Source organism: Brugia malayi, assembly GCF_000002995.4.
Source record: "Brugia malayi strain FR3 genome assembly, contig: Bm_v4_Chr3_scaffold_001, whole genome shotgun sequence".
In the NCBI taxonomy this organism is placed as follows: domain Eukaryota; kingdom Metazoa; phylum Nematoda; class Chromadorea; order Rhabditida; family Onchocercidae; genus Brugia; species Brugia malayi.
This window is the reverse complement of record NW_025062477.1, coordinates 1,996,548-2,021,883: the sequence shown is the minus strand read 5'-3', so window position 1 is coordinate 2,021,883 and position 25,336 is coordinate 1,996,548. Positions and strand designations below refer to the sequence as shown.

The 25,336-nt window shown below is 28.9% G+C and overlaps 5 protein-coding genes and 1 non-coding gene across 6 annotated transcripts; all 6 read right to left on the bottom strand.

The window, feature by feature from the left end:
- Window positions 1-2,036: 2,036 nt before the first annotated feature.
- Bm10717 (Uncharacterized protein) lies at window positions 2,037-3,380 on the bottom strand (the record flags this gene model as incomplete). The annotated part of the gene is made up of 3 exons (XM_001892594.2): window positions 2,037-2,286; window positions 2,535-2,623; window positions 3,342-3,380. 3 exons carry the CDS (start codon window positions 3,378-3,380, stop codon window positions 2,037-2,039), a joined length of 378 nt encoding a protein of 125 aa, XP_001892629.2.
- A 2,297-nt stretch (window positions 3,381-5,677) lies between these two features.
- Bm15539 lies at window positions 5,678-5,796 on the bottom strand. Its single transcript, XR_006227928.1, has one exon. It is a non-coding gene; the product is annotated as a 5S ribosomal RNA (ribosomal RNA).
- Window positions 5,797-14,568: 8,772 nt separating this feature from the next.
- On the bottom strand, window positions 14,569-16,798 carry Bma-spe-4.2 (Presenilin spe-4, putative; the record flags this gene model as incomplete). Its single annotated transcript, XM_043079726.1, has 4 exons — window positions 14,569-14,715; window positions 15,161-15,363; window positions 15,635-15,858; window positions 16,626-16,798. The coding sequence occupies 4 exons, from the start codon at window positions 16,796-16,798 to the stop codon at window positions 14,569-14,571; spliced, it is 747 nt and encodes a 248-aa protein (XP_042935660.1).
- A 107-nt stretch (window positions 16,799-16,905) lies between these two features.
- Bm623 (Uncharacterized protein) lies at window positions 16,906-17,284 on the bottom strand (the record flags this gene model as incomplete). The annotated part of the gene is made up of 2 exons (XM_043079725.1): window positions 16,906-16,929; window positions 17,183-17,284. The coding sequence occupies 2 exons, from the start codon at window positions 17,282-17,284 to the stop codon at window positions 16,906-16,908; spliced, it is 126 nt and encodes a 41-aa protein (XP_042935659.1).
- Window positions 17,285-20,438: 3,154 nt separating this feature from the next.
- Bm17602 (Uncharacterized protein) lies at window positions 20,439-21,419 on the bottom strand (the record flags this gene model as incomplete). The annotated part of the gene is made up of 3 exons (XM_043079724.1): window positions 20,439-20,476; window positions 20,888-21,151; window positions 21,359-21,419. The coding sequence occupies 3 exons, from the start codon at window positions 21,417-21,419 to the stop codon at window positions 20,439-20,441; spliced, it is 363 nt and encodes a 120-aa protein (XP_042935658.1).
- Window positions 21,420-22,186: 767 nt separating this feature from the next.
- Bm17601 (Uncharacterized protein) lies at window positions 22,187-23,089 on the bottom strand (the record flags this gene model as incomplete). The annotated part of the gene is made up of 3 exons (XM_043079723.1): window positions 22,187-22,461; window positions 22,611-22,777; window positions 23,070-23,089. 3 exons carry the CDS (start codon window positions 23,087-23,089, stop codon window positions 22,187-22,189), a joined length of 462 nt encoding a protein of 153 aa, XP_042935657.1.
- Window positions 23,090-25,336: the final 2,247 nt, after the last annotated feature.

The window sequence follows — 25,336 nt, the reverse complement described above, 5'->3', positions numbered from 1 at the left end:
GGAATATTAGCATATTGATTTATTGGTTATAACTTCAAATTATAGGATTTGAACGATTAAATGTTGCCTGGACTTTCAGTTCCGTTTGTTATTTACATTTTTTGCTTTACGTTTGTTTTTTTTTTTTTTTTTTTTTTTTTTCTTTCAGTATTAGCGTTAACTCCAAGATTTAGTTAAATAATGTATGCAATAAAAAGCTTGAACTTTTGGCATGAAATATTAATTGAGCTAAAAATAGATATATAATTATCAATTCTTGTGATATCAACATTTGTATCATTTTCATTTAATATTCCATTAAATTCGCATTACTTCATTTTTTATATTAATAAATTGTCATCATGAATTCTTTTAATTTTGTTTTATGGTGAGAAATTTAAAGCATTACCTTGTATACCTTGCATAATAAATGACAAAAATTCGTTTGCATGAATGAACTTGTAAAATTTTTTGCAAAAATTTGCTTCAATTAGAGTAAATTAATATGATTTTCATACTAATTTACGTTTCATTCAAAAAATCATTGAAAAATAAAAACTCAAATAAAAATTGGTGTCAAATTTCTGTCTAAAACATTTTGCTACAACAAAAAAAGATGATACATATGTGAAGAATACTTCAGCATGCAAAAAATCAGACTTAATAGTGTAAAAAAAACAAGTAAATAAAATTAATAGCTACAAAAGAACAAAAGAATGGACAGTTTTTTCTGTCAGGAAAAAATATAAAAAGATTTGAATCATTTATTTTTTTTAAACATTTTTTTCATTAATTGAATATACACTGAAAAAAACAAAAGAATTTGAAAGGAGAAAACAAATTTATCTTCACTTGTATCAAAATGATATATTCATTAAATCATCTGTTATTTTAGTTCACCCATAATTCATTTTGAGACAATCTATAAAATGGTTCTTGATCCTTCCGCTGATAGATTAAATTTTACGAAAAAAAAATTGATGCTACCAGAAACCTGATGAAATTAATGTGAAATATCCTGAAATTAAAAAAAAAAAAAAACTTATGAAAGAAAAATTTTTAAATCGGGATTTTTTTTAAGCAAAGGCTCTATTCTATCAAATTTCCCAAATACGGTAAGAATTATCTAAGTATAAAATTATAAGTAATTAATCATATCCTTTTCTAAAACAAAAGGCAAAAAATGTGTCACATCGGAAGCTGCTGTTAACCAAGCCAAATTTAGATATTTTTAGTTAATTAATCACATTTGAATTAACATGTTGTCATTTTATTCTAATTAAGCATAAATGATTCTACAGTTAGCAATCTGTTAAGGATATTGTTTCTTCTTTTTTGTTTTGTTCTCAAGAAATGATACTTTATTATCATGAATAATAATAAATTTATATTCTTTTTAGTAATATGATTATTTTTGAGGGATAAAGAGATAGTATTATAAATTTCAATAACTGTCCAATTTCAAAGATAAGCAAATGATGTTATTACAAAATTTAACTTGTTCAAATGTACCAAAGAGCAATACCACTGTGTTATTTATACATATTTCTTTATCGTAACACTTACATATCATTTAGTTGTAACATCTTTATTCAGTTTTTTAAATAAATGAAACATGTTAATGATGAATACAAGTTTTTAATTTGAAAAAAAAATATATATATATATATTATTGCACAGTAATTGTGTTCAATTTAATTGATACAAATGAAATTAATTATTAATTCTAATTCCAAAACAAACATAATTTTCTTCTTTTCTTTCACAAAAATTGTATTGAAACTAAAATATTTGTTAGAATTTTTTTTTTTTTTCTTCGCAAACCATTTTGTAAAAGAATGCTGCATATTAGTTAATTTAATAGAAAATTTTTGTTGTGCCGAACATCAAAATAAGAAGAAATAATATTAATTAATTAGTATGAAAGATAAAACAAAAAAATATTTTGACAAAATATTGACTTTACTTTCTTTCCATAATTTTCCGAAAGTTAAAAAATCATTCACTACAAGATTTGCCTATCGCTGTAATCTGCTAATAATAATTCATCATGAATTTTATCCAGCATATTGGATAATTTCACCTCTATTTGGTTGCTCACCTATCCACCCCATGTCATACTGCTGTACACCATAAGCAGCCGATCCAATAGATTGTGGTTTTTTATATATTGGTTGTGGTTTTCCATATACAGGTTGCTGCGGCCGAATCACTTGACGTGGCGGAGCATATTGCGGCGGTGGTGCTGCGTATACTGGCAATGGTGCTGGTGGTATGCCGTAACCAAAACTAGGAGGTGGAGGACCACTGAAATAAATACTCTTAGTAAAAATGAAACGGAAAAAAAATTTTTGATGACAGAACAAAAAATAAAAACTACAAAAAAAATAACAATGAGTAGAAAAGGCGTACCAAATCTCCTTTTGTAAAAATCCATTATTATTTTTATATTTGCTTTTCATTTAAAAGCAAAAACAATTTTTTTCTTGAGTTAAAAATAGGGAAATAAAAAAGCAAATAAATTAAAATAAGCTATTTAAAAAAAAAAAATTTACCTTACTGGAGCCTTACTACAACCACCACAACAGCAACCAAAGCATGCAAGTGATGGTTGAATGGTCATTATAAATAGTAGTGCAATCACCTGAAATTAAAAAATATGAGGAAAAAAGAAAATGTGAAAAGAATAATAAAGAATGATGTAGAAAGAATATTTAAGTGAAAGGAAATTAATAAATGTGATCAATGTGACAACATATCTGTCCAAATAATAATTATCAGTAAGTATTTTTGCCAACCTATGTTAAATACCAAAATTTGTTGGAATATATTATCATCCATGAATGAAAAAAAAAAAAAAAAAATTGAATAATACTTTAGTATAACAAATAGAATGTTAAGATGCATAGAAATTATTGTAAACCTTAACAAAAAAAAAAAAACAGAAGAAAATAAGAAAAGAAAAAAAGAAGTCATTCTATGCAATCACTGCGAAATATTTTGACATCTCCATTTCGCACATCCAATCCACCCAATTATTATCGTTTTTTTTTTTTTTTTTTTCGAAAACTAGTATTTGAAAATTCTATTGTTAATTAAGAGGTAAAAGATAATAGTTATTCATTTATAATATTTCAAAAATTATGCCAACAAGAAGCAATACTTCGATTCATTAAATTATATCAAAGTACTTCAAGCAAATATTAGTGGTTAAGATAACAGCAGCTAGAATTTTATAAAATATAAAAATAAAGTTTGGATTTTTTTTTTTTCACTGGGATATTTTTTAAAATTAAAAAATAAATAAAGAGTAGCTTTTTTCTTCCTGAAAAAACATTACATAAATTTTACAACAAACTAACACATAAGGTGTAGTTCCCACGGTCTATTAGTGCTGGCATGAATGAAAGTAATACAATATATTTGATTTTGACAAATTGAAAGCTATTGTCTACGAAATCGCTTGAGGTGAAGAGAATTTAGCTGAAAACAGTTATGACTGGCAGTGGATATGTTTAATAATGATATCTGAATTGGTTTGGAAAATTATTATTATTATTATTATTATTATTATTATTATTATTATTATTATTTGCTGTCATTTAGTGTTATTATTACCACTATCAATACTGTTACTGCCGGTTAATATTATAATTTGCATTCGAATTCTGCATCTTTCTTTTTCATATCAATTTCACACATTTAATGAAGTGAACAGATGTATTTGATGTATTTAATTATTTGAGTATAAAAAGAATATACAAGAAAACTTTTCAAATGACAAATAAAAATTCGAAAACAAACAAGCTAATAAAAAAATCATAACACAGTAGCAAACGCACGTTTCAACTGCAAAAATTTACTTACTTTTCGTGGTATTAATCTTTTGGAAACTGGAAAAGTTGAATTTTAATTACTTAATGTCCTAAAATAAACAAATGAGAAATTAATATGAAGCCAAATTTGATCAGATTACACTCTGATATAGTCTTATGCAAAAAGTTAATTAATTGCTGTTCATCGAAGTTGCTATAACCCTATAATATGTTTATATTAGCAGCATTGCTAAAATCAAAATTTTTCAACAAAATTTGAATATTTTAAAACTTTTTGAGACTTTTTTTGCTTATTGTCATCCCAAACTAATAAATTTTTGATACTTCAGAAAATTTTTAGGCTTAAGTCATAAGGAGATAAGTCAGTAAACGACTATGACTTTCAACTTCGTGTTATTGTTGAAAAAGATTTGTCATTAGTTAAAATTCCTACAAAGCTTTAAGGACTCTAACTTGCAAGCTTAAAGCATTTGTAATAGGAAATTTTACTTTTCAAAAATAGCAGCAAGTAAAACTAAAATTTGGGGCAAAAATAATAAAAATATGTACACTATATAAGAATATGTAAACAATGATTTAAGATAATTTTTCTTATGTCGATTCATTATGCCGATAAAATGACGGCGGAGTATTACTTTTATCCTGTAATTGTGAACTGAAATATAACACCTACTTTCTGTTCCTAAACTCTAAATAATTGATGGTCCACTTAAATGAGATCACTTTAATGTGCAAAATTTAATGCCAGATTTTACTAATGACGTCGTCAATGATGTAGCGTATTTTCGGTTCATTTCTTCAAATTTTGTTTTAAACAGTATTTCTGAAAAAAAAAAAAGAGAATAAAGGAAAAGGGTGAAACGAAACTAGATTTCATTTTGAAAAATGTATAACGAATAAATAAAAAATGGCAATATGAATGTAAGTCTTTTCAGATATCGTGAATAAAGAAAAAAGCTACTGTCCAAGGATAGTAACTAACTTTTTATGACGCAAAAATAAATTACATTGAAGAATGTTTTAGGAATAAAGGAAAATCAGGCGTGAATTAAGGAATTTAGGGAAAGATAACCACAATAAGATCAAAATGAAAACGAAGTGTGACATTTCTGTTCGGTAATGCCCTCTGGTTTCTAAGCTTCCAACCGTTTTCTTATCTATCCTATCCTAATGTTCATCCTGCAATTTGTAAAAATAAAACATCTAAAATTAACACCTACGAGTTTTGCTATTTAGGAAAAGTATTATATCGATTCGTACTTGTTTATCTCATAATTGTTTCGTTTTCAAATACATCAAATACATAAATGAATGAATAAAGTTTGAAAAATGTCCCAAAAGACCAAGAGAAACGGAAAAAGCAAGGGACAAAAAATCAAAAAAAAAAGATTCAAATACAGGTAGTTTGCAGGTCCACGTTATTTCGAGCATTCTTGTTTCCTCATATTTTGTTGTAAAATTAAGGAGCTGAAAAAAATCTCAAATAAAATTCTGCTTCATTATTTGAATTAAATGATATATTAAGTGACAGAGCAAAACTGTGATCAACAAAATCCAAATCTCAAAAAACACAAGTCTTTTTGGAAAATTTACAAAAAAAAAAAACTGTAATAAAATCATCAAATGATAACAATATCTTTTAACAAAAACGTTACAAAATAACAAATTAAAATAAAGTCACTGAATGGTACATTTACCAAAAACCAGAAAAAGAGATCATTGTATGCTGTATCAAATCATTGATAACAACGTCAGTTAACAATTAATATCTGAAGTAAAAGTTTTAACGAAATATGCGCCACAATAAATGTGTGCTATTATCGATTGGATGTGATTTATGCTTCAACATATTTGTAACGATAGTCTACGACCATACCACGTTGAAAGCACGACATCTCGTCCGATCTGTCAAGTTAAGCAACGTTGGGCCTGGTTAGTACTTGGATCGGAGACGGCCTGGGAATCCCAGGTGTTGTAGACATACTTTTGGTGTTTTTTAGCCATGCATTAAATGTGATAAAAAAAATGGTTCATAGTTTGATCTGTTTGCCGACTATATGATAATGATGCAGGTATGATCGACGGTTTAATTACCCAAGTTTAATCATGGTTTTAATTCAATTTAAGGTTCAAAATTAAATTTAATTTCAAATTAAATTTTTGAATTTTTTAAAAGTTTTAAAATTTGTAATAGTTTTCTTACATTTAACAAGAAAATTGGTTCTAAATTATCATTTTTTATTTTAATTAAGTGCCAAAACTGCTAAAAATAGCAATATTTTGAAGTTAATTCATAATGTTATATGCATTGCAGCAGAGCGGGACAAGTATGGGGTGGTCATTTTATAGTTTAAATATTAAAATACGCTTTTGTAATTAAGTTTTACGCAAAAATTCGTCAGCAAAATTAATAAAACTTTCATTTAATCATGTTTTAATTCAATTTAAGGTTCAAAATTAAATTTAATTTCAAATTTAAATTTTGAATTTTTTAAAAATTTTAAAATTTGTAATAGTTTTCGTACATTTAACAAGAAAATTGGTTCTAAATTATCATTTTTTAATTTAATGAAGTGCCAAAACTGCTAAAAATAGCAATATTTTGAAGTTAATTCATTATGTTATATGCATTGCAGCAGAGCGGGATTAGTATGGTGTGGTCATTTTATAGTTTAAATATTAAAATACGCTTTTGTAATTAAGTTTTACGCAAAAATTCGTCAGCAAAATTAATTTTTTTCATAGTTTAATGTACAAGAACTTTTAAAAATTATACGATTTTTATAAAGTTTCATATTTAAATTTGAAAAAAAAATTGATTTTAATTGTGAGAATGAGTTGAAACCGTGATAAATTATAAATTTAATTAATTTTGCTAATCAAATATTGATTAAAACTTAATTTTTAAAGTTTACTTAATTATTTATGCTGATCAATTGACCAACTGTAAATGACCAGTACCCTTGCAATGCATATAAATTAATCATTTAAGCTCAAAATATCTAACTATTTTAATGAATATATATTTTTTAACAGTTTTAACATTTAATGAAAATTTGTTATTACTAGAAATTGTTTCGTAGTCTAATATACAAAAATTGTTTTGATTCATTGCAAATCATAAAATTTTCATAAAATTCGATCTTGAGATTTCAAATAAAAATTATTTTTAGCTGCAGAAATGAATTAAATCTACGACAAATTAAAAATTTTATTGATATCACTTCTCGAATATTAAAAAAGACTTAGTTATTAAAGTTTATTTTCTTATTTATGTTGTCGATTGACCACACCGTAAGTGACCGCTACGTATGCAACGTATAAATTTAATCAATTGAGTTCAAAATAACTAATTTTCTTTATGAATTGATATTTTTAAATTTTTTAGCATTTAATTAAATTAAATTTTGACAAATCCGGGATTTATTTTATATTCCTAATAATTGCAGGATTTTCAAAAAAAAATCGATATCTAAATTTGAAATCAAAATTAATTTTAATTGTTAGAACGAACTGGAACAGTGACAAATAAAGAATTTAATTATTTTTGCTACTGAAATGTCGTTCAGAATTTAATTATTAAAATTTGTTTAATTATTTGTACTGATCAAATGACCAACCGCAAGTGACCAGTTCCTATGCAATGCATAAAAATCAATCGATTAAGTTCAAATTATCTATTTTTTTTAATGATTCGATTTTTTTTTAAATATTTTAACATTTAATTAAAATGAGTATTTGATATTGCTAGAATTTATTTTATAGTTTAATATACAAAACCCTGATAAATTATTGAATTTTCATAAAATTTGATATTTAAATTTGAAATAAAAATTAATTTCAATTGTAAGAATGAATTAGAGCAGTGGCAAATTAAAAATTTAATTAATTTTGCTTCTAAAATATCATTCAGAACTCAATTTCTAAACTTGATTTTATTATTTTTGCTGGTCAAATGACCACAATGTAAGCGACCAGTACCTATGCAATGCACACAAATTAATCAATTGAGTTCAAAATAACTATTTTTTTTAATGAATTGATATTTTTTAATAGTTTTAAAGTTTAATTAAAATCGAAATTTTAATAGTTTTAATGTTTAATTAAAATCAAAATTGATAAAACTAGAGATTATTTTCCCGTTCAATATACAGAAACTCTTGCAAATTATAAAATTTTCACCAAAATCAATTTTTAGATTTTAAATAATGTTTAAGCCTAAGTCTAAGTACACCCTAAGCCTAAGCCTAAGCATTTTTTTATTATTTAAAATGTCAAATGACCGCGATGTATGTGACCAGTACTATTCAACGCTTATAAATTAATTAACCTCAAAATATCTAATTTTCTTTACGAATTGATATTTTTTAATAGTTTTAACATTTTAATTAAAATGAAATTTGACAACACCGGCATTTATTTCATAGTTTAATATGCAAAAACTTTTACAAATTGCACAATTTTCTTAAATTATGGTATTTAAATTTGGAAAATAAATTAATTACAATTGTAAGAATGAAATAAAACCGTGACAAACAAAGAATTTAGTTAATTTTGCTAATAAAATATTGATTAAAAGTTATTTTTTAAAGTTTTTTTTTTTTAATATTTTATGCTGACCAATTGACCACACCGTGACTGACCAGTACCTATGCAACGCTTATAAATTAATCAATCAAGTTCAAATTATCTAATTTTTTTAATGATTTGATTTTTTTAAAATATTTTAACATTTAATGAAAATGAGTATTTGATATTGCTAGAATTTATTTTATAGTTTAATATACAAAACCCTGATAAATTATTGAATTTTCATAAAATTTGATATTTAAATTTGAAATAAAAAGTAATTTCAATTGTAAGAATGAATTAGAACAGTGGCAAATTAAAAATTTAATTAATTTTGCTTCTAAAATATCATTCAGAACTCAATTTCTAAACTTGATTTTATTATTTTTGCTGGTCAAATGACCACAATGTATGCGACCAGTACCTATGCAATGCACACAAATTAATCAATTGAGTTCAAAATAACTAATTTTTTTTTTAATGAATTGATATTTTTTAATAGTTTTAACGTTTAATTAAAATCAAAACTTTTGATAGTTTTAACGTTTAATTAAAATGAAAATTTTAATAGTTTTAACGTTTAATTAAAATCAAAATTGATAAAACTAGAAATTATTTTCCCGTTCAATATACAAAAACTGTTGCAAATTATAAAATTTTCACCAAAATCAATTTTTACATTTGAAATAATGCTTAAGCCTAAGCCTAAGTATACCTTAAGCCTAAGCCTAAGCATTATTTTATTATTTATGATGTCAAATGACCACAATGTATGTGACCAGTTCCCGCACTATGCGTATACAATAATCAATTTTTTTTTATTAAATGATTTTTTTTTAAATACTTTTAACATCATTTGAAATTAAATTTTGATAATAGTAGGACTTCTTACTTAGTTTAGTATGCAAATACCCGTACAAATTATGGGATTTTTATAAATGTATTATTTAAATTCGAAATATAAATTAATTTTAATTGTAAGAATGAATTAAAATCGTGAAAAATTAAAAATTTAATTAATTTCTAAAGTTTATTTTATTATTTTTGCTAGTCAAATGACCACGGTGTGTGTGACCAGTACCTTGCAACGCATAAAATTCAATCAATTAAGTGCAAAATATTTATTTTTTTAATGAATTGATAATTTTCAATATTTTAACATTTAATTAAGATTAGTTTTTGATATTGCTAGAATTTATTTTGTAGATTAGTAAGCAAAATTCTAAATTCCATAGAGCAACACAGTGACACACAGCGAAGATAAAGTATATATAACTCTAAAAGATTTTTGTAGTAGTGAAGCTTTATAACTGTATTCTTAAGTTAAGAAGGTGCTTTCTACATATTTTTTTCTATTGTACTGCTTTCATTTCATCTATTTTAGTACTAAGTTCTAATATTTTAGTCGCAACACAAGACACCGCCCATGCTATTGCTGCAACTACAACTACTGTTGCTATTATAGGATAGCCCGAATGCGACTTGCGACTATTTCAGTTACAAAAAGTGCTGTTGCTGTGCAGTACTATTGTTAAATCAAAAGACATTTTACTCTGTTGGTCAAATCGCTTCATTCTCTCTTCAGACCAAAGATTTCACCTCTTAATTATGTAGTGACTTTTGTTAAAATCGCTCGGGATTTTATCATCATTATTCTCTAACAAAACATTTACTCTTTTACCTATTAAAGTCTTAATTACTCCTTTGCAGCTATATCGAATATCTGTGCACCCTTGTTTGCTTGATACAATGTAAACAAGGAGTGCGTTTGTCTTTATCTATTGCATTAGCATTTGCTCCCGCTGCTATTAAAGTTTTTACTGTCTCTGTATCGTCAGTAAAATGTAAATGGATCATTCCATATTTATCTGCTGCAGGAACATCTGCTCCTCCTGCTCCTATTAGGACTTTTTCTAATCTCTTTACGACAGAACTGAGTAGCTATATGTGGAGGAGTGCATTTATCTTTATCGTCTGCATTAACATTTGCGCCTGCTTCTATTAGAGTCTCCGTTGCCTGTGCACCCTTGATACAATGTGAAGGAGTGCATTTATCTTCATCATCATCTACATTGACATTTCCTTCTAACGGATTTTTCACTATAGCAATATGACTTCTTAACAGCCAAATGTATCTTTGTCCACTGCATTAATTAATATCAATTCCTTCCACCCAAATAAAGCTTTCACCACACTTTTTAGATTATTGTGAACAGCAAATGCAATAGTCCATTTTCACTGCAAATAAGTGATTTACATCAAAATTAGTTTCCTTCCATATGTACTTAAATCCATTTTTTTAAAATTCTCTTTTATTTTTGCAATTGCGTTATCTTTACTTAATTGTTTCCTTATCGATTGCACTTAATATTTCTTTCCATTGTTCATATTCCATTGTCATCCCTTTTTAAATAATGTTTTAATTATCGTGAATTACGACAAAAAAGCCAACTCATTTTTTTTTTCTTTTTTTGAGAGGAAAGATTGAAATCTGTCGTTGGTGAATTGTTACGCTACATGAATGAATGGGAGACAAGCATCATGATAAAATTAGTTAAATTTTTAATTAAATGAAAAAGGCAAAAGAAACCCTGGTTAATATCGAATAGATATTAATATCTATCAAATGCACATCAACATTTCAGTCTAATCATCGCTCTCTGTTCCACCAACTCCTGAGTGGATGTCTAAAAGCAATCAGTATTATCTGTTCCACCAGTAAATAAGAAATTTGTTTCTTTACGCTTGACTAATTTCTCTGATTTTAGTAATTCATTTTCAATTTCAGAGAAAAACTCTTCATCGTTTTCATCAATAGTGGATTTCATTAAACTGATAGCATCGTTATAATCACTTTCTAGCTTTGAAAACGACTCTCTATCATTCTTAATTTTAGAATATTCTTTTAAAATTCTTGTCCCTCTTGGCTGTTTTGCAATAGATTGCCATCCGCAGTTTGAGACTACAACTTTTGGAGGCGCAATTTTGACACTTCCTGATAAAAGAAATAATCAGGAGGTGTCAAAATTGCGGTGTCAAAAAAATTTTAGCTAAGTTCTGAAAATACTCAAGGGTTTTTAGATTTTCATTATGCTTTAGATTCTAATATATTTATTATTAGCAGCAATAACAGTACACAAAATAGAAATTTAACCATATAATAGTTAAATAATGATAAGTAATTGAAAGAAATTTTAAATTATGAAAAGAAGATAGATCCTTCAGAAACCTAGTACCATTTTTAGGACTTGCAGATTCTGATACTCTAACTGGAGTGATATCTATGTAGCATGGTAATAGCTGTCATGCTGCAGTATTTGATAACAAAGAAGATTTGATAGATTTTTCAAAAGCAAGAGTATTTGGCTTTGAAATGGCTAGCTTACTTTGAAATGGCTAGCTTTGAAATGGCTACCCGTTGCTCTTGAGCTGATCTTGACTTATTATTTCACAGGATTAGTATATCTCTTGATGGCACTCCATCTATTATCGTCCTTGATGAGGTATGGACATTAATATATAATCCTCTTTTTGTACCTAAGATAAAGGACTGCTTGAAAGTGCTGAGAAAATTAAATGCCTTTGTGGTTTTTGCTATTCAGAGCGTTGAAGATGCAAGCAAAAGTACTATTAGTAATATAAATGTACAGCAAACATCAACACAGATTTTTTTGTCAAATCTAAAAGCTACTAGTGTCTAACGGAATGTTTTCATGTTGACTGAACGCGAGTACATAATAATCAAGCACACAGATCCAAGTACTAGATTTTTTTTGGTCAAACAAGGGATTAATGCTGTGGTGGCGAGAATAGACTTAAAAGGTTTAGATGATATAGTCAACACATTATGGACGTGCAGAGAGTGTCATACTGTTATATTAAAAGAAGTCGGGGAGGATCCAAAAGTATGGTTGGTTTTTTATATTTTATCAGAAGTAAAAAATGTTTAAGACTAAGCTGTCATTACGGTATTTTTACTAGATATAGATTTTTCACTCTCATGTGCAGTACTTGCAGACAGAGTAAGTGGCACTGATAAGACGAAATTGTTAGCAGATTTAGTTCTGTTGCTAGCATTATCATGCCTCTAACCCTGGCTGTCGGACTTTGAAAACAGTTGCAGCTATTGCAGGAATAGCAATTACCGTGGTTAAAATCCCTTCATATCTAGTTCAAAATTTCAAATATGATTTTTTTAGCTACGTCCATAACGTTTTACGGTTCATGTACCATTTGCGAATTTCCGTCTTTTAAATTTTATGAAAACTGCTATCCTCTCTATGATTAGACTGATCGGAAAGCAGAGTTGACGGCGTAAGCGGACGTGAGCAGTTAAGTTAGAAAGTATAAATTCTACCGAAACTTCTTCGAACTAAAATAAAGACAACCTTTAATCTCATTTACTTGAATAACACAAAGGAAAGTACAGTTTCGGAAACAAAAATATTACTGTGAGCTATGTTAATGTTATTTCTACATGTATTTCTATTAAACGATCATGACCAACGTCTCATTCTTATCGAAATCATCATCAATCATTCTTTTGTTTCTTTCTTTTTTTCTTTTTCTTTTTGTTTTTATTTGGTTTTTGGCAATCGATATTCCTTCTCTTGGAATTTTCTAGAAAACTTTCTCACAATAGGTTAGATTATTTGATCTTCGTTTTCCTTAGCACTTTGAAGCATAATTTTTTTCTGAAAGCTTTTTTCAAAAAACATGTGAAATAGTAATTTCAAGTTGAAGGGTAATCGGTAATAAATAGTTATTTCGGCGAAGTAAAGTTTTGAGAGAAGCATGTAATAGTTAAGTTTCATTATCTGAATCAATTGATATTATACGAAACATTTATAAGATGAAATTTAATGATTCACTGCTTAGCTTTTCTCGGCTCACATTTTACGAAACATTCAGTCTTGAATCTAATATTAATACAGATTGAATTTCTAGGATTAGTGGAATTTTTTTGGCTGTTATGCTGCTTTGAATTGCAACTTAATTGTTTCGGCGTAATGTTTGGCTGTATCACTTCAACTTTGATGAATTCAGCATCGGGGTGTTCAGCAAGGATTTAATTCAACTGTTTTACTCTTTGACTTTTAAAGTGTTAGATTTTTTGTAATAATAATAATAATAGTATTCGTCGCTTCATTTATTTATACCTAGAATGTATTGTATTTTTAATTACTTTATATTGTTTACTTTTTGACTCCTTCGTTTCATTTTCGTATTTTAAAGTTTATTCTTAAATTTGGCATTGTTGATTGCATTCTCACTTTCTTTTATTTATTCGTTATTTCTTTCATAATGTAGCGTTGCTTCCATTGTATTGTTTTTTAATGCAAAATATGCTGTCACTAAGATGATCCCTTATGATCTTTGGCATATATCAAATTTATGAACTGATGAACTTGCCTGCAACTGGAGAAGTCATATGGTGGAGATAGTTCTGTTTTGTCTAGAGGTAAATAATTTTGTGCTCATCACTATGCGATTATGGAATGGTTCGACGAACAGATAAATGCCGGAATGTAGCAGTACAGTGATGGTAATCGATCGGAACAGACAGTGCTGTAGTGGGTTCATCGTAGCTAGACAGTACTGCCAGGGTGAGTATGCCAGCCAGCCAGCCATTGAGTCAGCAACGCACATTGTACTACGTGTCGCGGAGGCTTTATCTACCAGCAAACTATGGAAAATGAAGTCGCCCATGCCAAGACGAACTGATGCTGAAATTTGCATATTTACTAATTTTAGCTTAAATTTAGCATCATATAGTACGCATTATTAGGCATTATGAATTGTGGGATGACTGGTCAGTTACCGAGTTGGTAGGTCAAGAAGATGATTTGGCAAGAAAATAATTCCCAAAGAAATAAATATTTCACAGCTTAGATTTCCCATATCTTTCTGTCGCGTTATGAAAATTAATTGAAGGAATTAATTAGATAAAGTTCTGAGCAGGTAATATTTATTTGATTGCTCTTATTTGAAAAAAATACTTATTGAAAGAAAGAAACATGTTAATCACATTGATAGCGGTGAAAAGAATGAAGCGTTCTGAAGGATTTGTAATCAGAATGAGATTTTCAATTTATTTTTTTGTTTCTATTCAAAAATTAATCTTGTAAGTGCCAATCTCCCGATACCTGTTCAACGAAAAAATTTCCACAAATACATCCATCATTCAGAGCATCGTAGATTTTAAATTTCGTTTCTTTCTTTTATTCTCGGTTGTTCCAAGCTTTGTGCAAATTTTCCGGATCGTTTCATCACATATATTACTTTTGCGACCTAACGCTTTACGCTGTTGGATATGTTTGCTCTTTGCTTCCTGTAATTTAGACAAGTTCACTTCAAAATTTTTAGGACTCAAGACATGGATCTATCGAAAGATAGAATATGATGTGCTAAATCGATGAAAAATACTGAATCCAGCCTTGTTGGAGCTTGTTTTATGGCTTCTCCTCACTTTTTGTTGTTTTGGCTCGACGAGACATCTGTTGATTGCCTGAATGATTAGCTTTGAAAAGGCTGTTTTTGTTCCTTTTTCCATGTCTGATGTTTCAGTTATGTTATAAATCTCATGTGAACGATTTGTAGGAGTCAAGGACAGAATTGCTAAAATTTGCTTTGAAAATAAAGAATTTTATCAAAATTGATCTACAAAGACCTTTTTTCTTTTTTTTTGTTTCTTTCGGGAAGCGGATGGTAGCCAACTAACAAGAGAAATAGAACTTACTACCACAGCAGAAAGCTCACTGCCTAAGAGAACTTACGATTTCTTCCCTCCGCTCATCATTTCTATCCTCAGCTGTGAACATTAAGGATCGCAATACCTGTAAGGAGAAAGCAGTTGTCGCAATGCTTATTATATCAAGCAATTGAGAAGTAATTGCCTTACTTACTTGGTCGCTGTATTCGTGAGCTTTTTCACTGATACGTCGCAATGGACCGATGGGTGCAAGCACTGCGAATGCATCTGAATGCTTTCTTGTATTCGATTAGGAATCAATTCAATCTCTTTATGGAATAATTAAGATTAGAATGTTTTATCTTCTCTAAAAGATAAAATTTATCTCTTTTCTCAAGTCTTTCCCCTTTTCTGGTCATTTTGATCGGCGATCTAATTTGTTGCAATGATCGCATTCATACGATTCTGCAACTGTCCACAATCTCATATGCACTGCTTACAGTCAGAGAGGGTTTCACAGAAATATTACTTAGATGGTACAGCGAACTCATCAACTTACCCCAAATAATAATGCATACCAATACAAACCACTCAGTATGTGTAGAGAACATTCGAAGGTAAAATACAGAAACCAATGAACAGTTGCAAATGACGAAGAATTGATGCAAATAAAGAGTTTTTTTGGTGAAGAATACGAGGATACCGATGGTACCATATGTAATAACAGTAAGTGTTGTGAGTATAGGAGGAGCGGTCTGGAAGCCAATTGCTTTGAATAAGTCCCTGAAATACCTTATTATTCTTATGATCAATATGATAAAGGATAGATTAAGGATAATATGATAAATGATAGTTAATAACATAATTGGGCTAATGTCATCTGAAATTCACTGAAAAGAATTCCTTAACTTTTTAACTCATTAGCTTCTAAACTTCGACATCTCTTGCTTTTCAGTAAATTGAAGAGTTAAGTTCACTGACAAGAAATATTTTATAAAGCGTTCTCTGAAGGCAATGATAATGAGCACTTGTGGTAATAACGCAGTTTGTTGCACGAATGTATTTTTTATAAAGTGACACCACTTTGTACATCGTTCTGATGCAATTAATTAATAATTGATGCTATTTGATTCAGCTTGCCTCTTCCGGATTTCAGATTCAGATACAAGTTGCAGTCACTCTTGGTTGGATAATCTTTACCGGTTGTTATTCTGATTTATGTTTGTAATTCGGCTTTTAGTGCAAAATTTATTATAGCTAGCATCAACACGCATCCGATTCCATTTATCTGTGAATTTAAACATACTACGTAAAGCGATTCGAGCTACTGTGATCTAGAAGCATATTGATTGGAAATTGTTCCAGAAGCAGTCTCAAGTTCCATTTTTGCTTGACATTCACCAAGATCAATCCCCCTAGAGAATTCGACCGGCGAATCTCAGTGATCTCAATTACAATTGCAATTATTCCGCAGCATTCGACAAGTCTTTCACTATTAAATAGATTTTTCTCTGTTTTAAATCATTACCCATAAATATAAGATAACCAACTTATCACTTAATGCAATGACAGTGAAGAACATTCGCTGTGGTGTTTCGTTCGAATCATCAAATAGAAGAAAGTAAAGGTCAAATGAAGTCAATAAAGTTCCATTGCTGTGCAATCCAATTTTCTGACTACTTGCAAGCTTTGAGAGCTCTAGCCATCCCGTCGACGATTTCATTTTCGGTTGTATGATTATGGACCGGATCGAACTTATAATAGAAGACAGAATTCGAATCCTTTTTGGTATGATATATACCAATTCAAACAATTAGCGTCAACATTATATTAAAAGTGACAGGAATCAGCAATTTCTCAACCTGAAAATACATCTCACTATCTCCCCAAACAATATTTGGCTGTAATTTCAGTTCAAGTGTAGCCAGTCGCTCCATGATGTATTTGCTAATGATACTCGACAGTGACAACTATCACTTCATTTCATATGCTGTAACACCATTTTAGATCCCTCTCATTTCTCCTCCTCATGTTCTCCTTCCACCTATATCTTCTTTTTGACATTTTCAGACTTAAGCAAAAACTTGAAAATCAAGCGCAGTCTCACCTCAGCGCACGACAATAAAAAGTTCAGCGACCGCAAAGCGCCCCTACAGAGAATAAAGATGGAGTTATTTTTCCTTCTCACTCTATTAAGCCTGTCTTTCATCTAGCTAAATATTTTGTAAACTTTAATTTTAAATAATTTGCATAAAAAATATGTACGGGTATGATTTCCTCACCGTCTGAACTCTCTAAATTTCTCTTATATTTCAAAGAGATATGACCATAGTTATCACATCGTAATACCACGCATAATAATGGGCGCAGAAAGCAGCTGACTTGCCATCCTCTCACTCAATCGATGACTAAAGCACTTATGGGAGCAACAGCTTGTGACAATTGATAGGATTGGTGGTTACTGTGAACCGTAGTGCTTGGGACATTCGTATTGCAACAGTCGAAATGGGTTCAATTAGAAATTTAAGTTGAGCGACCGAATCATAATATTAGCAAAATCAAAGTGACAAAGTTATGTTGAAAAGAACGAAATTGTGTACAATAGAAGTGCTGAAACAGCATTCTAACATCTGACTAAATCACTTATTTGTAAAGCCAAATGGAGATGGAAGCGAATGTCAGTTAGGATCTTAACTATTTTTTAGAAAACAGGAATTCCATGTTTTTTTTTTTTTTCCTGATTTTCGGGCTCCAGAAAGAGCTGTTGTAATCCAGTCTAAGAGCAGCTCATTTCATAACTTCAATTGTGCCACAAAAACCGAAATAATTTGTAATTGTGTGCTAGAAATATTTTTCATCAAATGATTCAAAATGAATGCAAATGAGTGTTATGATGTAATGAACTACTTATCTAATTTTCATCTTTGTTTTTAACTATCAGCTTATCATCAATGGTTAAATACCAAAAACCAATTCACACATTTTCACTCTAATAACTAATATTTAAGGTTTTCCTTTTTTGTTCAGGTAACTCTCTTCACAATCAAAGTATTACAGCACATCTTTGTAAATCACCCATTAGGAAGAGTTCGTTATCCAGTTCTTTCTTCATTTATAGTTCTACACAATAACTTTTTTCATACTCTCGAAGAGCTTTTGCCTTGGCATCTTAAGAACTCTCCTAAACTACAACTCAAGCAACTCCTTAGCAAATCCCATTCAAACCTTGAAACGGTTTCTTCAAACGATCAATGATCGTCTATTGACTAATAATTATCATATAATATTACCATCCATCTTCCATAAAGAACGAACCTTTACAATAATTCTTTGTGAGACACCAAATTACTCAAATCAAGAAACTTCCATGACAAATTTGATGCTACGAATCGGGAAGTCAACAGCTTAATTAAAAGTCCTTCATTGTGAATGGATTATATCTCGAGTTTTGTAGTCTGGATTTAGCGACGAATGCTAATTTTTTGTATAATTCCAAATTAATAGACGAAGCTAATAGTAACTTCTGTATAATTCCAAATTTTTTTTTTAACTTCTCTTCATTGACTTATTTTATACCTTGTTCTTAGTGAACCATTTCTATATAAATTTCTTCTTTCCTTTTGAATAGAATCGAGAATGTTCATAATTGATTCAAGAATACCACGGTTAATTGATTAGCGACAAATCTAATTCTTTTATTTTCCTCGGAAGTCCTAGGTTTTCTGCTATTTACCTGAGCTCTGTCCGCTGTTTGTCATATTTTTTCTCTAACCTCCTCGTTTGATAGTTTATGAATGCTCTTTTGTATCCAGAAGGAAGTGTTACAATAGCGCGTACGTAAATCTGATACTTAGGAAGGATATTGTTCCATCATTTCAATAATACGACGTGAGGAATAAGATTCTAATCATTTTCGACGCATTTAATTGGGTTCATTTAATAAAGTTGTATCTTCACATCTATTGATAGTATCACCGATGGGAACTTCATCGGATGGAAGCATCACCTGAAATTTGCTAATTATTGCTTTTTGACATACATCCACTGCTATTATCAGAAAGAATTTCAACATAAACAATGTTTGATGTTTGAAACAAATTCTAGAAGTTTGGTTGACAAAATGGAGTAACATTTGCATAAAGGGAACTGATGAATAGCTGGGATTAAATGTCATCGTATGGTGAAATATTTAATCAGTTGTGCAGTATTAAATAATCCTGTCTGCTTTGTTTAATAAAATATAGTATATTGAAGGTAAGTAAAATATTGAATGAATTATTTGCATTTTGAAAAAAGTTTCAGTTTTAAATTTTGGTGACGTAAATTAAATGACAATTGGAAATATGTTGGCTTATTTCCAGTATTTATTCTTAGGTACTGCCTGGTAGCTTAATGGCATTTCAGTTGATCATATCTAATTCCATGATCTTTCTTCTCATCTGTTCTTCTAAATTAATTTCTTTACCTAATAATTAAGTTAATAATATTCCATACATATGGCTTTTTTTTTTTTTGCAACAGTAATTCCATTAATATTTGAAAATATATTTGTTTGTTTAATAAAAAATTAACTGATAATACATTACTGATTGAAGTGATGAAGTTAACTCCTATTTATTGTGACATTTGTTTTTTTGTTAAAAAATTACGAATAAATTTGTTACGAAAGGAATTTTCAAATCTACCGCCCAATTTAATTGTGATGATTAAATGCTAATTTTTTCTGTTTTTGCCACCAGACTATGTCACCAAACAGTTAAAAATATAAGGGTATGAGTTGTGACAATGGTTAATTTGTTCATTATACCAGGTAAGTTAAAATAGGGTATAACAATCAGTACTTCAGCATTTGTTTAAATGACCTAATTAATATTTTGTATTATTCACTTCTTTTCTCTTCTGGTGATTTGAGTACTTTGTAAATAATAATAAAAAAAATGAATTGGGTCGCAATTAGTTTTGATGCACTTCAGTTTTTCTTTTAATTTTTAATTGCAAATGAATTTTACCTACTTACTTTAATCACCAATATGTATAGAATTGTAATTTTCGCGAGATATGGCTTAAAGATATCGGAAGATTACTTACTTCAGCATTGTTTAATACTTCGTAATTACGATTGGCACCATTTTTTAGATCATAAGAGTAATTAAAGGTAAGCCAGAAACTTATTCAGTTGTTGACTAAAAAATAAATGCTTGCCTCCGAATATTACTGCCAATTAGTACATTTATGCATTTCTGTGATATTCATGGAATAATAAATAGGGAAGAAATATTTAAAAAATCCAATGGTAAAACAAAATTATTAATCTGTCGCTGCAGTCTGATGCTTCGAAAACGTCCGATTGTTACGTCCTTTTCTCATGCTTGGGAAGAATGCCCAAATTGTGTCCCGTTTTCTAGAATGAAAATTTTTAGTTTTATAACGCCAAAAAAAAAAATAATAATAATTGCAGTTTGTCGCAGATAGAATAATATTCGTGGAATGTATGCTTTTCTGCATACATTCCACGAATTAGAAAAATAAAGCAATTTGATTAAGAGTGAAAGGATATTTTTTCCTCTGTTGATATTTTCAATGTTTGTTGATGTATATTGAAGCGCTATTGTCACCACTGTCTTTAAGCAATTGGTTCTTAGGTCACGTGGGCGGTATTACTGAGTGCAAAAAATATATATATAGCATCTTAATGAATGTGTCTAATGAATTTTGTATTGTCACTCAACGGTCACAGGTGTTTCATAACACATTTCAATTTTATTTCAGGCTAATATGTGCGCTCAAAAATTTGCTAAATTTGCAAACTAACGAAATTTTGTTGGGCAGTGCTCCTTGTGTTCTTGTAGCCCATTCCTGGTGCTGAAGAATTTGCCACAGCGCTCGCACTGACGATGAGATTCATGCGTTTGCTTGTGATTGTAAAGTGATGGTTCATGGAATGATCGCTCACAACCGGGCACTCTACATTCACAGATGAAGGGCTGACCATGTGCTTTTCTATGTGCTATATATTCATCGTAATCTTTTGTAACCATAGTACATCCGCAATAGACACATTCGTAGCTTCGTTCGTCTAAAAAACTCTTATGATATTGGTCTTTTCAATTATTAATCCATGTGAGAAATAGTCATAAAAATATCAGTGCATAAAATAATCTTACCACATTTCATTTCAAATTACTTAAATCATAACAATCTGTTTACTTATCTTCTCATATGTTTGAAACAAAACTTTTGGTATTACTTTTTACTTTTGATGCTATATTTCTAATGGAAAGACCTTGCACAACAAATGATTGTGAATTTTCTGTTGTGGCGGAATGAGGTTTAGTTTTCGTCATTGTTTGTACTCCCAACTTCAAGTAATCGAGTAATGGACAAGTAATTTATTTAAAAAAAAAAAAAAAGAATCTGTCGCGATATTAAAACATCAGTTGTCAATGTATGCTGACTGCTTGCCAGAGGATTTTTGTCATATACAAAAGAAACTGAGGTTAGAAAAATGTCGCAGCATTTTCTGAATTGTATATTGCTGTACCATGGTCAGCGATGTTTTAAAACATATTTCCGCATACATTATATTTTAAATTGAACGTTTTTAAATATTGTTTTTTCAAAAAAAAAAGTTTTTTTTTTTTTTTTCGAATTTAAAAAATATATTCTTCCTACTGAAGAGTTTGCCGCAATCTCTGCATTGATGCTTAGGTTGGTGAGTTTGCATGTGACAACAAAATGATGATATATGGCAGCATCTCCTCCCACAACCAGGCATACTGCATTCATAAATAAAAATTTGATTGTGCGTTCCCTTGTGTGTTACGTATTCTTTGTAATTTTCCGTGATCACAATACACCCGGGATAATAACAAATATACTTTCTGTTATCTGAAAAATTCATGTCAAAACATGTATTTTTGCAATTAGTAAATTTATTAGACCGTTTTGTAGTTAAGTAATGTGATAAATCACAAAAATGTCATTACAAAAGAAATATCACATTCCATTTTGAATAATTTAGGTAGAATATTTATCTTCTCACATAAATAAAGCAAAAATCATACTTTTAGTATCGCTTCATCAATTTCATGTTGCTGATGAAAATAAAGAACTATAAAAGATAGAACGAAAAATCGTTATGCATCTTCACTGATCCTTCACTGGTATTTCCCTTGTAGTCGTAGACATTCAAGTTATCCGAGAAGTGCTTATTGTCCATGTTGTTCTGTTCAGCATTTCCATGTTGACCGGATGTGTCGTCTGAGGAAAGAGTAAGTTGGTGAAAATAGATCGGAACCGCATTTTGTTGTGAACCAGGTAAGTACATACATGTAATAATGTCATCGGTGTTGACATTAAGTGCCGAAGAAGTTTCACTTTGAGCATCTAAATAACTTAGATCACAAAAGCTGTTTACTTTTCTTTTCACATATTTGAAGCAAAAGTCTCACCTCTATATCGCAGTATATCATCATTCGTTTCTAATTCTCCATTAGCATCTCTCTACACATTCCTATTTGAATCTGTATATGAACCAAGTGATGAGTCCAAATTAATGTGGCCCAACAAATCATAGCTATCTGAAAAGCCAGGATGAGGAGCATTTGTGATCTCCGGTTTCGATGCTTTACTGCTTATATCCTCAATTTCACTCAACTGATCGAAATCAATGAACTGCGAAGGATCGGACAGAAATTCTGAGCTAAATAATGGTTCAAAGTTGTTGTAATCAAAGCTATTTGAGATACCAGAATAAGCATTATTTGTAATAATTGATTTTTGATAAAATCTGATCAAACCAGAACTTATTTTTGAGTTCTATATATAAAAACTAGTACAAATTGCAGCATTTTCTTAATATCAATATTTAAACTTGATATAAAATTTAATTTTAATTGCAAAAATGATTTAAAACTGTGACTATTAATTTCGTGACACAAATAGATTTAATTATTAAAGTTTAATTTATTATTTAAGTTGAAAAATGACCACACCGAATGTGACCAGTACCCATACAGAGCATAGAAAATAATCAATTAAGTTCAAATTATGTCTTTTTTCTAATTAAATTATATTTTTTAGTAGTTTAAAAACTTAATTAAATCTCCACCTAATAGTCTGAATCGATTTTTCTTCAGAAGTATTTCTGCCTGCGACTGTAACTTCTTAATACGTAAGAATTTGGAATTCGGTTTGAAAGATTTAATATTTTTCCGAAACAATTCATTTCTCAAACTTGAAGCTAGTTAGTTACTCATCACAACTGGATGCTAACAATTGAATAGCATATCCGTGTAAAGCAAGAGCTCATAGTTTAGTTCAGTATTTCTTATAGCCATATTCTATAACTTGGGGTTCAGCGTAGAATTAGGGTGGACGATTAAAAAGCCTGGTGGTTGCCTTACTTAATTTTTCCTGTATTTTCCTTATTGACTTTATGTTTTGTTAATAATAATTTTTCAAACTATTGAATTATACATCGCATAAGAAGATAGCACTTAATTTTTTTCTTTTGGTTCATGTTTTCATTTTGCTGGTAACTTTCTCGACTTGGAATTGTTTTAAACATTTGTTAATCCTTTTTAATCCTTTCATTTCGTTTCTGCTTTTATTTTTTATATTTCAATCTTTTTTTTTTTTTTTTTTTTTTGCTAATATTTCTAATTTTTGTTCGTAATTGTTGATAAAAAAGTGAAAAAGCGAACCTTTGCTTTTAGAAAGGTGCTGAAACAATTTCAGATTTTAAAGCCAATCTTTGAAGGTGATATCAAACTTGCATAAATGATGCTGAATACATATGTGAAAATAGAAACTATCGTGTAATACGATGCTTTATTTTGAAAGGCATAAGTATAAAAAGTTAAAGAATGTAGGGGTAAGTCATTAAGGGATAGTATGTATTTTGTTACGATAGCATGAAAACATTTCTGGATAGTGTAATCTGCCATCCATCCATCGTGATGAGATGAATCAAATGAAACAAGTTCTGGATAAAAGTGATTAGCATTGCAATAAGCTAACATTCCGGTTCCAATCCGGTTATTTACTAATTAGCTTATGTTTAGCATTGTTATCTGTTGCATTAAATGAATTAGCTGCAATAATACAGCAAAATTTAGATAAATGACGCATCATGCATGAATGATTTTATTACGCTTCATTAGTTCAGTTTTTTTACATCTATATTATATTATTTCTAATTAATTAGAACCTTTTCCCTCCTCTCTCTCTCTCTCTCCCTCTTCCTTTCTCTTTCTTTAATTTTCATCAATCATCTCAATCCATCTACAATTTTTCAATTATCAAAGCAACTAGTAACACATTTTATATTTGTCCACAAGATTGAATTGATTCTTACAGATTCGTTAAATTTATCTTTACAGATTTAATCATCTATTTAAAGAGAAAAAATTTTAATTTATAAATTAAATTTCTAAATTTTCACTCTTATTCTTGCTTTTTTTCTCAAAAAGAAAAAAAAAAAACTTCAAGTATATTTCTTACTTTTGGATCAGTATTTATTAATAAACAAATTTTTCAAAAAATTTTAACGATTTTTGAATAAAACGAAAAATATAAAAATTAATTAAATTTTTGTTCTTTTTTCCCATTACTTTATTTGAGTAAAAATTAAAGTAAAAAACTAAGGTAATATCAGTTATTTATTTAAACAACTTATTTTTTGCATATTACTCAATTTTGTAAATTATTTTTAACAGCGAAAAAGAAATTTTTTCTTTTAATTGAAGACAATAAATTTTTTTTCTAAAATTATTCATTCAAATTTTATATTTATTTATTTATATCATTTTTAATTGATTCCATCAATTTGAAATATCAATTTATTTTTTTGTCATCATTTTTTGTTAATTTTTTATTAAATATTACTTCATTAGAATACAATTATTTTGCTTCATTTTATCATTTCAATGATATTTTAACTTATTATTTTGGAATAACTGAAATTGTAACTAATTTCAATTTAAATACAATTTCGATTCAATTCAATTTGTAAATGATAGCAAAGATCGTTAGCTATACTTGAAAAAGATGGAAAAAAGTAATAAAAAACATTTTATTATTATTTATTCAATATATTATTTAACAATTTCTTTTTTTCCCAAAGTACATAATGCTTTTATTTATTTTTATAATTAATGAGGAATATTTTTTCAGTTTAGACAATTGTTGATTTTACTTTTACAGATTTCAATTTTCTTTTTTCTTCCCTTTTTTTCTCTTTTAATAATTACTTTGCTAA